We start from the raw sequence: 13,066 nt of genomic DNA, 5'->3' as shown, positions 1-13,066 counted from the left end.
TATTGTTATTATTTAAAGTCAAACGGTAATAATAACATAACCGTAACAATAATTGTGACATTTTCATACTTTTCATATTGTAATAGTAACAATATCGATACCAACTAGTAGATCCCATCTAATTTTAGAATCCAATCAGGTTGATCAACCTTTTACACCTCAATTGGATTGCATTATCTGATTATAGACTTGAAAGTGGACCCCACATTTCATTACAATTATGTAACACATGTAACAACAAAAAATGTAATCAAATGGAGTAACTTTTCGAACTATCATAATGAAATTGGTATCGCTCGATAAATGTGGCCTAAGCTGATCTAGAGAAGCTTATGAAGGATTTTAACCTTGTTGAAATTTACATTGCTAATTATCACTTGTTTACGTGATTAAATGTCATATTTGAACTCTCCTCACCATGGGAAGATTTTGCGGGGTAAAAGCGTAAAATTTAGAAGTTTTTTAGGGTTGAAGAATGTTAGAATGAATTGCATCGAAGTTTTTTGTGGTTATGAACATTCCAAAATGGTTTTCTCTTCAAAACCTACATAAATAAGAAAATTTTCTCCAAAAATTAAAAAAATGTTGCCCTCATAAAAGAAAACAAGAATTACAAGAAGCTTCAAAAGAAAAAAACAATATACATTTCATATATAAAAAATCTGAATATTTGAATTTTCTATAAAATAAACCAGGGTATATTTGATAAGTGCATAAATAAAGACAATAATACAATATAACGTCTTATATACCGAACAATATATATGCGATATATATTTATAATTTTATTATATACGTAAACATGCAAAAAAAAAAAAAAAAAAAAAAGAAATCATGATACGTGTAGTGTATATTTGCACTTTTCTATAGATCTCAATCGAAAGATGATTGACTTTCATCGAGGAATAAATTAAACAGAATCTCCAAAATGAAGAAGACGTTAGTTTGAAATATTCCCCATTGAATGAATATCAACCAAAATTAATAAATAACAAAAACAAAGTTAAAATTTAAAAATGATGTTAATAAGGAAACAATTTAATATTTTAAAAATTTATAATGAGAGATAATGTAATTAATGATATTTTTTAAAAATTTTATTATATAATTAATCGTAAATTCATAAATGATATATTCTTTTTCATTTTGATCTCTTAGAAATTAGAAGATGAGAGATAATCTATCAAAAGGTTAAAATGTCCCGGGATGTTACTAAAATCTGGAGTTATGAAATGTTAGGAAATTCTTGGTTATTTATGAAATATTAATTATGTAATAGATTAATTCCCAAAATTTTATTTTCTAAAAAGAAGAATTCAATAATGTCCTAATAAAGTAGGAAATCGATTCATTTTGTAGTTTTGGACCCAACTGAGCTTCTCTTTTTTCCTTTTCTAGCCAACTTTTCATTTTTCATCTATTATTTTAATGCACTTTTAGGATTAAAGAATGCAGGGACCAATCATGTGATAGCAATAAGACACCTCAGCAGCATCTCACCACATCATCAGTCCAACAAAGCAGTGGAGAACATTTAAAAGGAAAAGGAAAAGTTATTTAACCAATCAGTCCATCCATTCCTTCGAGCCAGTGATCATGTGACACGTAGGAGGCTGCGTAATTATATTGATATTTCTTATTCTTTTATTATCAAGTGTATAGCAAAAAACTCTAAGCGTAATATTCTAATCCCATATAAAAAGGGCTGCCTTCTGTACAAAAGATATATAGAAAATATAAAAGGATTTTGGCTGCTGCACCTCGATTTCTTCTTCTTCTCTATATTCAAACTTGGTATCAGAGCCTCACTAATGGCCAACACCGCTCGATCAATCAATGGGATCGAGTCTACAAAGTGCAGCACACCACCCCTAAATCAACTTCTAAACCAAATTACCAGCATCAAGCTTGAGAGGGGCAACTTCATGCTTTGGAAGACATTGGCTCTTCTGATCCTTCGAGGATATCGACTAGAAGGTCATCTATCAGGTACGCAAATTTTCCCTCCCATGTTTGTTTCTCTCCCAACAGAAGGAGCATCGGTTCACGAAGCACCAGCCGTGTCACTGATCCTTCGGGCAGTTCTTCCAGATCCACAGATGAGCAATCGCTGAATCCACTCTATGAAGCATGGGTTACAGCAGATCAATTGTTACTTGGTTGGCTTTACAATTCCATGGCACCAGAGGTAGCAGTCCAACTAATGGGATTCGAGAATGCCAAGTCATTGTGGGATGCCATCCATTCTCTGTTTGGTGTCCAATCAAGAGCCGAAGAGGTTACCTCCGACGGGTATTCCAGCAAACGTGAAAGGGAAACTCATCTATGTCTGAATACCTTAAGCTGGTGAAGCTCCATTCTGACAATTTAGCTCAAGCGGGCAGTCCGATAACCTCTCGAAACTTAATTTCACAAGTTCTACTTGGTTTAGATGAAGAGTATAATCCTGTAGTAGTGTCATTCAAAGTATGCCTGATATATCCTGGTTGGATATGCAATCAGAGCTATTATCGTTTGAAAAGCGACTTGAGCATAAAATTCTGCAAAAACATTTGCTAGTTCTATAGGAAATCCTTCTATAAATGTGATGTTTGGCAGGGGTAGTGGTCAGTCCAAGTCCAGCATTCATGGTGCTAGTCAAGGCAGTGTGAAATTTCAGCAAATCAATTCTAAACCAAACTACTCCAACAATGGCAGTGGTACTCGAGGCAAAGGCAGGGGCCGAGGAAATTGCCCAACATGCCAAGTATGCTCCAAATATGGACATTCAACGGATGTATGTTACCAGAGGTTCAATCGTGAATTTGTGCCTCATACCAGTCAGCCTAAGGGTCCTGGACAGTAGCACCATTAATCCACCAACAGCAACAATCCCGCCCTCATGACTTCATACTCGACCAATCCTTTCCTTGCAACACTTGAAAATCCAAATGATGTCAACTGGTATGCAGATAGTGGTTCTACAAACCATGTAACAGCTGACCCCACACACATTGCCAATCCATCTGAATACACAGGTAATAATCTAGTGACAGTTGGTAATGGTGAACAGTTAAGTATAACTGCTGTAGGAAATTCAAGTCTAAAATCAGGACAGTACGTACTTAGTTTAGAAGATGCCTTTTATGTACCATCAATTGCAAAAAAATTAGTAAGCATCTCTAAACTAACCAAAGACAATAACATTTTTGTGGAATTTCATGGTTCTTGATGCTGGATAAAGAACAAATGTACAGGCAATACTCTAGTGAAAGGAACGCTTAAAGATGGTCTCTATCAACTTGGGGAGATGACAATTCAACCGCTTGACGTTTCAAGACCTAGAAGATCATAAGATACCAGATCATTGGACAAAAATAATGACTCCAAAGTTCTTCAGCTGTCAAACATCAATGTTAATGTTGTTGGGTCGACTGATCTGTGGCACAAAAGATTAGGTCATCCCTCCCCAAAAATTTTGAAAAGTATACTACAACAGTGTAACCAATCTGTCAAACTTAATGAAAAGAAGTTGTTTTGTGATTCATGTCAACTGAGCAAGTCCCATTCTCTTCCCTTTCCTTTGTCTGATTCTAGAGCTAAGCACAAGTTTGAACTCATCCACTCTGATGTTTAGGGACCAGCCCCATTACAGTCTACAGCTGGTTTTAGATACTATATAGCATTTTTAGATGACTACAGTCGCTTTCTATGGACTTACCCACTTAAACAAAAATCAGATGCACTGGCAACCTTCAATCACTTTATTCAGACAGTTAAAATTCAATTTGATACTACAATAAAGGTGTTTCATTCAGACAATGGTACTGAGTTTACAAAAATACATCAGTTATATGCTTCCCTTGGCATTGCAAGCAGGTATTCTTGCCCTTATACTTCAACTAAGAATGGAAGAGTGGAAAGGAAACATAGATACTTGGTTGAAATGGGACTTACCCTACTTCCTCAAGCCTCCATGCCGTATCAATATTGGTGGGATGCGTTTACAACTACTAACATTTTAATAAATGGTTTTCCCACCCCTTTGTTGCAAGGTCATTCACGAACAAAAATATTATTCAACCGGGTACTTGATATCACCAAGCTGCGAACATTTGGCTGTGCTTGTTTTCCATGCATCAGACCGTATCAGCAACATAAATTTCAGTATACCTCTGAGAAGTGTGTGTATCTAGGCCCAAGCATACTTCACAAAGGCTATCGGTGCCTATCCAAGTCAAGTAAAGTGTACATCTTCGGAATGTTGTGTTTAATGAGACTGAATTTCCTTTTTCTATTGGCTTTCAGGTAAATTCTGCTTCTTCACATATCAAAACAGCTTTACCAACTATTCACATTTCACCTTCTAGCTTCCCTGATTTACTATAAACAACCTCTACCATCAAACCCAGCTCAAATGTGCCTTTCACTGCTCCAAATCAACCTATTTCACCAAACTCTACACATAATCCCTCTTGTCAAGCCACAACTTCCACTAGTATACCAAATACCCCACAACCAGACAGTTCTATACCTTCTCCTTCCCACAATACTCCCTCTGTACAGCCAATACATCAACTTCTATAAGAATTGCTCCTACTCAGACAGAGCAAACCACTCAAGTCCAAACATCATAGCCCACCCCGTGACCAATACTTATCCACAGCAACCAGCCCCTATCCACCCAACATATCTAATGATTACTCGAGCAAAAGCTGGAATTTTTAAGCCTAAAATACTACTTACAACCAAGACTGATTAGACAACTATCGAGCCAACACGAGTCACAGAAGCACTTAAAACACTTCAGTGGAGGGTTGTTATGGATGCTGAATACAAGGCACTTGTTCAAAAACAGACATGGCAACTAGTACCACCTTCTGCTTCTTACAATGTTTTGGGACATAAGTGGATATTCAGATTGAAAAAACATCCTGATGGTTCCATTGATAGATACAAAGCTCGGTTGGTTGCAAACGGTTTTCATCAGCATCAAGGAATTGATTTCTTTGAAACGTTCAGTCCGGTTGTTAAGGCATCCACAATCAGAGTAGTATTCAGTATAGTAGTGTTAAGAGGATGAGAGATTCACCAACTTGATTTCAACAACGCCTTTCTAAATTGCAATCTCCAAGAAGAAGTCTACAAGAAACAACCAAGTGGGTATGTTAATGATAATCATCCAAACTATGTGTGTAGGTTAAACAAAGCCATATATGGCTTAAAACAGGCCCCTTGGTCGTGGAGCAACACGCTTGGCAGTGCATTAGTTGAGTGGAGATTCACAGCTTCCAAGGCCGACAACTCTCTATATATCCTTCACACAAGTGAAACAACCATTTTTCTACTCATATATGTTGATGATCTGATAATTACAGGAAATAATACTCAAGTTGTATCTCGCCTCATTCAACTGTTTGACAGTTGCTTTGCATTAAAAGATCTAGGTCGTTTAACATACTTCTTGGGAATCCAGGTGCACTATCTACAATCTGGGTTCATACTCAATCAAGCAAAGTATGTGGAAGACTTATTACATAAACTTGAACTCACAGATCTCAAGCCTGTCACTTCACCGTGCCTAGTAGGTAAACATCTGTCTGTCAATGATGGTCAACTGCTATCTGATCCATTTCTGTTTAGGAGTACTATAGGTGCACTTCAATACTTGACAAACACTAGACCCGATATAGCTTATATAGTATATCATCTCAGTCAGTTTCTTAAAGTACCCACTGATATACATTGGCAAGCAACCAAAAGAATACTACGGTATGTTAGTGCTACTCGACATTATGGGATCTTGTTTCAACCTAGCACTGATTTGCAGCTCACAGCCTATTCGGATGCTGATTGGGCTTCAAATATTGATGATAGGAAATCTATTACTGCTTACTGTGTGTATGTTGGTAACAACCTTGTTTCTTGGTCTTCTAAAAAGCAAATAGCAGTTGCTAGGTCCAGCACCGAGTCTGAGTACTGTGCAGTAGCTCACACCACAGCAGAGATCATTTGGCTCAAACAACTACTTGCTGAATTACATGTTCAACAGCCCTAAAAGCCGATTCTATGGTGTGATAACATCAGTGCTGGGGCTCTAGCGTCCAATCCTTGTTTCATGCTCGAACAAAACACATAGAACTTAATGTTCATTTTGTACGTGATCAAGTTGTCAATAGTCAACTCGAAGTTAGGTATATTCCCTCCTCTAATCAGATTGCTGATTGCTTAACGAAACCATTGACACAGTCACAATTTCAAATACTCAGAAGTAAACTATGTGTTGTAGAACTACCCATGAGTTTGAGAGGGGATGTTAGGATTAAAGAATGCAGGGACCAATCATGTGACAGCAATAAGGCACCTCAGCAGCATCTCATCACATCATCAATCCAACAAAGCAGTGGAACACATTTAAAAGGAAAAGAAAAAGTTATTTAACCAACCAGTCCATCCATTCCTTCGACCAGTGATCATGTGACATGTAGGAAGCTGTGTAATTATATTGTTATTTCTTATTCTTTCATTATCAAGTGTATAGCATAAAACCCTAAGGGTAATATTCTGATCCCATATAAAAAAGGCTGCCTTCTATACAAAAGATATACAGAAAATATAAAAGGATTTTGGCTGCTGCACCTCGATTTCTTCTTCTTCTCTGTATTCAAACTTACACCTAAGTCCATGCTTCATCCTAGCTAGGGATGTGCAAAGGAAGTCCGAAAATAAATTCAATTGCTTCGTAAATAGGTCAACAAGTTGCTATGAGGAAGTGACAAAGGAATAGAGATGAATCCTGTTTTAAACTTGTTTCTTACTATTTGGTAATTAATATCAATATATTGTCCTTTCATGTAAAACAGAGTTGAAGGCCATATAAATTGTAGCCTTGTTGTCACAAAAGAGTTGTACTGGAAGAGAGTAGTTGTCACATCTCATCCCAAATCACCCTACCCAAACTTGGGACGAGATGTGACAACAATAAACCTTGAGCGTGCAATAGAGCCTACCGTCAAACTTTCATTTTAACTTGATAGTTAACTTGAATTAAATATATTGCTTGTCAACACTTGCACAACCATGATCTTATTAAAACTTTATGCTCGACTATATGTAGCAACAAACTGATGAGTCGGATGGCAGTTTCTGATGCGTTAATTTCTATTGAAACTCAAGAGCAACCTGGTGGGAGAAAAACAATGTGATCAATTTGAGCTAAAAATGCCCAATGAGTGGTGAATTTTATAGGAAAATAACTTGAGAAAACTATATAATTATACTACTTAGAAATTCAAGTTCTGTCTATAGATATGCATCATGAATAATTAGAAATCTGAAAACTAGATATGCATCATGAATAATTAGAAATCTGAAAACTATCTCATAAATAAAATCATAAACATTCTCTTGCACTTATAAACATGAACTTAAATAAAATTTCACCAAACCTATACCCAAACGTGGTCATACTATATACAGAGGAACTCAACATATATAGCAGAGAAACATAGTCATACTATACATCAAACAAGCTCTAGATACATAGCAAAGCAAATGTGGTCATACTTCTCACTGAGCAAGCTCAAGGTAAACAGTAGAGAAAATATGGTCATACTATACATCGAGTAATCTCAAGATGCATAGCAGAGCAAACATGGTTATATGTACATGCAGAGCAGCCTCCAAAAGGCAAAGCACCCGACACGCGGTCTAAAGCCTGTGTATTTGTCAAAGTGGGTCCTAGAGACCTTATGTATATCATGACTACACTACGAAATACATTCACATGGATGCAGTGGAAAATCACCATGGATACATTGAGCTAGTGTATATATGCAAACCACTTCAAATATAAAACATAAATCATTCTAAAAACAGGCTTTACTTGAAAATATTGATAATATTTTCTAAAATCATAATATATGTTTTCGAAATCATTTGTAAACATAAAATTACAAAATTCATAAATATTTTCTGGAAATCACTTGGTAATTCATGTAAACCATACACATAATCATAAATTACCATAAAGTTCATAATATTTAGCTAAATAAGAAAACATTTGAAAAATAAACCACTCACCAAACTTTTCGAGTGTTAAATGAAATCCTAAACCATTTTGATCTCTATTTATCCTGAAATATTAATTTCATCAACATGTAGATAGTTACTTATTTGATCAAACCAAATTTAATAATTTAACCAAGGTTCATTCATTTATACTTTGCAACTTCTTTTCTAATTAAATCTTGAATTTATTGACTCAACCTGTAACGACCCTGACTTAAGTTAGGCCGTTACTAAATACATGCATGCATGGAACTCAAAACAACACTCGGTTATGGCGAAATAAATGCTAATTAAATAAGGTAAGTTCAAAAGACTTTCATTAAGTTCAAATACTAAAACAATAGTAGGGTACCCATAAATCATAAAGAATAATAAATAAGTCTGAAAAACAATTCTTAATTGTAAGTTTTAAACATCAAAACTAAAAGTTAAGAGAAACATGAAAAGAACTTTAAATCTCATGATGCGAAAGCGTAAAAACTAGTCCCAGCGGCTCGATCACGAATTCTGCTTGTCCATTGCCGGTGCATCTCTATCCTTACCTAAAACAACAACGTGAGAAAGAATTAGTATAAAATACTCAGTAAGTAACCCCACTACTGGGGTCAGGTTGGGCATCTATGTTCTCTAGATAGTCGCCTCTGGTGAAACATATAAACTGCTCTAGTCCTCATGGGACACATATACACATGAAACAAGAAGGAGATTGAGTCCTATCCCAGCTGTAGTTAAGTATGGCCACTACCTCTGGTGAATCCCGAAGGAGACACAAACTGGTGAATCCCGAAGAAAACACCAAACTGTGAATCTCGAAGGAAACACAAAATCTAATGGGCATCTAAACTAATCAGTAAAGACATTTGCACAGTCTCAATAACATAATCATCACTGTACGAATCTATGACATATATATAATAACTCATGCTCTACAACATACACATATACATCAATATCATGGTTCTAAAACATACATGTATACCTCAACATCATTAGATCAAATACAACCATTGAAGCACATACCATCTCATACTAGCATTCAAGTGTCTTTGTACATAAATAAATAATTCGGATCTCGTAACAGAACATACTTTAATCATGTTATACTATCAATCTTTCATGTTGTCATTCTCCATAATCTTCATTGAACATGCTAGCATACATCTAATGCCTGGCCCGTGGGCAGTTCCAGTAGTAAGATTACTTACCTTGATATTAGGTCGAACCAAAAAGCAATTGAATCTTTGTGAAACTTCTTGAATCCTTAATCAAGTCTAAATATAAACCAAGCTTTAAAATTAATAGTTAAGGCCAAATTCCAAACACCCACAATATTACAAAATATTTCCAAATAACCTTACCTAAGGTGTGGTCCAATTCGAATTCACCTTCCAAACCTCCAATTTTAAGCCAAATAATTAGCAAACCAAACTCTTCTTCATCTTGAATGAATTCTTAAATCAAACCCCCTAATCATAATTTGAAATTAGGCTTACAATGATTAAAGCTTGAATCAAAATACATACTTTACTATTAATGTCTCAAATAAATTATCCATATGTAGTTTCGTCAAAAAAATCACTTTTAAATGACTTTAACAAAATTTCTCAACAACCAAAATTAATCCACAAGAGGGTCATCAAAGCATAAAAACTTACCAAAACTCACTAAAATAAACTTCAACTTTACTGAACAACACTCATATACCTTCACAAACTTGAAATCCAAAGTTGAAACACAATTGGTATCAACCAATTGATGCAAAAAATAAATGAGTATTCAAGAATCAACCGAAAACAAACCAAACGGCAAAAATATTACCCAAATCGACAGATCAAGTGACGAAAAAAAGTGAACGACGCTTGAGCAGTGGTGGACGGAGGTATGAAGAAGAAACTGAAGCGGCGGCTTTGGCGGCGTCAGACGGGCTCACGAACGTGAGGAAGAATAGGGGGGTGGGGTTTGACCTTTTATTAAAAAAAAAAAAAACAATAATAATAATAATAATAAAAGGAAAGAAATATAATTACATTTAATTCCTTTCCGTTTTATTCTATTAAATTCCTTTCCGTTTATGCAGAAGAATGGCTTTAATAAAAGCTCCTATGATAGCTGTGTTTACATAAACACTAATACCTATACTCATCCTATCTATTTGTTACTCTATGTGGATGACATGCTATTATCAGAAGCAACTATGAAAGAGTTAAATAAAGTCAAAGATCTACTCAAGTCAGAATTTGAAATGAAAGACATGGGCAATGCAAAGAGAATTCTAGGCATTGATATAATCAGAAACAAAAAATCAAGTATTCTTAGCATTGATCAGTCACAATATTATCAGAAATTGCTTAAGAAGTATCATATGACAGAGGCTAAATTAGTATCTACTTCTATTGCTAACAATTTCAATCTCTCAACAGAGAATTCACCTAAAGAATCTGACATTGAACATTAGAAGGTAATGTCAACTGTCCCCTATTCCCAAGTTGTGGGATGCCTAATGTATCTAATGGTGTCTACAAGGCCGGATATTGCCTATGCTACAAGTCTGGTGAGTAGATATATGCCTAATCTAGGTAAAAGGCACTGATAGGCAACTAAGTGGATAATAAGGTACCTTAAGGGTACTTCAAGTGCTAAATTAATGTACCAATAGCTTCCAGACAAAGAACCAGAGCTGATTCGGTATGTTGACTTTGACTATACTAGAGATTTAGACAAGAGAAGATCCTTATCATGTTATATCTTCCTATATGGAAGGTGTATTCTAAGCTGGAAGGCTGCATTGCAATCAGTAGTAGCCCTTTCTACTACTAAGGCAGAGTTTATTGCTCTTTCAAAAGCAGTAAAAGAAGGTTTATGGCTAAAGGGTCTCCTATGTGATTTCGGGATCAAACAAAATACAGTAAAAATTTTTGTGACAATCATAACACCATACATTTATCAAAGCATCCAGAGTATCACAACAGAACTAAACATATAGATTTAAATATCATTTCATTCGAGAACAGATTGAAGCAAAGCAAGTAGAAGTTTGAAAGTACATACCTCAGAGAATGCCTCTGACATGTTGACAAAGACTGTCACTTAGCTCAAACTTCAGAAATGCCTTGATATTATAGGGTTTGATCTGAAAGATAAAGGTTAAAGAAGAAGAGAATCAGTTCAGAGAAGCTGAAGAAACACTTAAAGTTTCTTTCAAGGTGGAGATTGTTATTACAAATAATGAAAACAACTTCAAGGTTGTTAAAAATTAGTTACATACAAGTTGTCTTTATATACTTTTGTATTTTCTTGTACAAGTAAGAGAGTGAAAAAAATACAAAGAGATCAAGATAGCAAATCAGACTTATCTTGTAATAGTTCTTTTGTAACTTCCATATAAAAAATCATCAGGTTCTCCATGGACGTAGGCTACCTTTGGCCGAACCACATAAAACCTTTGTGTTCTTCTTCTTCCTTGATCTTCTTTACTTTATCGTGTACCTTTTTTACACCGATCGTGTACCTCGACACTCCTATCGTGTAGACTCCCTCTCGGCCTTGAACCCCATCGTCTAGACGATCTTCAGTAAAACCTTCATCATTTAAACGAATATTGCCTTATCGTCTAGACGAATTGCTGCCTTACCTCAATCGACTAGGCGATACTTGCCTTCATCACCCAGACGATATGGCAGCATCTCTCTCAGGTTCTCCCTTTCTTTTCTCTCGGTTTTCTTTCTGTAACAAAGAAAAGAAAGAATAGTCATTGAAGTGTCTACAATCCTCAAAGTGCTTGAAACTAATCTCGACCATCAAAGTATAGGGTGAAGATTATTCTTCACACGGATTGTGCTTTTAGCACAACATTTTTAGTTTAGTGCTTTCCATCGGTGGTTTATAGTTTTTCACATTCGGACCAGGCTTCCATTAAGCCCAAAATTAACTTTGTTTTCAAGTTTACAGTGATATCTCATAGCTCATTAAACCTATCAAGCCCAACATTATCATCATCATCATCATCATCATCATCATCATCATCATCATCATCATCATCATTATTATTATCATCATCATCATCATTATGATCATCATCATCATCATCATCATCATCATCATCATCATCATCATCATCATCATTATTATAATAACTTGTGAAAAACCAATTGGCTTCTGACCTTGAAGAATGGAAGTTATCCACGTAAGTTCTGATATAGTAGCGGTCATGCTTCGATATTTTTCTTCTGTGTATGACTTAGAAACGGTTGCTTGTATCTTTGTTTTCCATGAAATTAATGATCTACCAAGTAGAATACAATACCATGTTAAGGACTTTGTTGAATATGGACAAGTAGCCCAGTAGTATTGTAAAAGGCTTTGATATTTATGTTAGAATTTGTAGGATCACAAAAGGCTTTGAGATATAAACATTCCTGAGATAGATCTTACTATTTTGAAGCCAAGAAAGTATTTGGCCAGTCTCAAATATTTGACAGGAAAAGCCTTAGTTAGGAACTATTTGAACTTGTTAATTTCTTCAACTGAATTCTCAGTTTTAAAAAGATCATCTACAAACACCAAGAGGTAAAGTTGTATGCCATCAGCATGTTTTGCAAAAAGGCAATTGTCATTGATAGCAACGATAATGTGCTATCTTGATCTGCTTAATTCAAGATTGTTCTTGTATTTTACTGGTTTAATTGGCTATTTTGTAGGTTTCAAGAACTTAAGGGTAGATCTGGGCGTTAGTAACAAAATGAAGCTAAAACAGGCCAAAACGGAGTTTAATTGCATCAACTAAGAAAAGAAGGCCAGACTTACTAAAATGCCTCTAGACTAGCATAACTACAATCTACCAAGTGTAACATTACATTAAAAGATAGATTCAACATAACAGATGCATCTTAGCAATGTTGGGTTTACCCTCCAACTTTACGCTGAAGACCCGAGAACTGCTTTTCTTGCAGCGTAACAATGCTTAATCCTAGCATAATTATGCTGCGATGATAGATGGAAGAAAATGCATGCCTGATCA

General features: G+C 35.4%; 1 protein-coding gene across 1 annotated transcript; it reads left to right on the top strand.

Moving 5' to 3' along the window:
- Positions 1-1,811: 1,811 nt before the first annotated feature.
- On the top strand, positions 1,812-2,845 carry LOC120067668. The gene is made up of 3 exons (XM_039019207.1): positions 1,812-1,989; positions 2,100-2,292; positions 2,599-2,845. The coding sequence occupies exons 1-3, from the start codon at positions 1,812-1,814 to the stop codon at positions 2,843-2,845; spliced, it is 618 nt and encodes a 205-aa protein (XP_038875135.1).
- Positions 2,846-13,066: the final 10,221 nt, after the last annotated feature.

Source organism: Benincasa hispida, chromosome 12 (genome assembly GCF_009727055.1).
Source record: "Benincasa hispida cultivar B227 chromosome 12, ASM972705v1, whole genome shotgun sequence".
Lineage (NCBI taxonomy): Eukaryota > Viridiplantae > Streptophyta > Magnoliopsida > Cucurbitales > Cucurbitaceae > Benincasa > Benincasa hispida.
The sequence above is the reverse complement of the archived record's forward strand: the minus strand, read 5'-3'. Positions and strand labels throughout refer to the sequence as shown.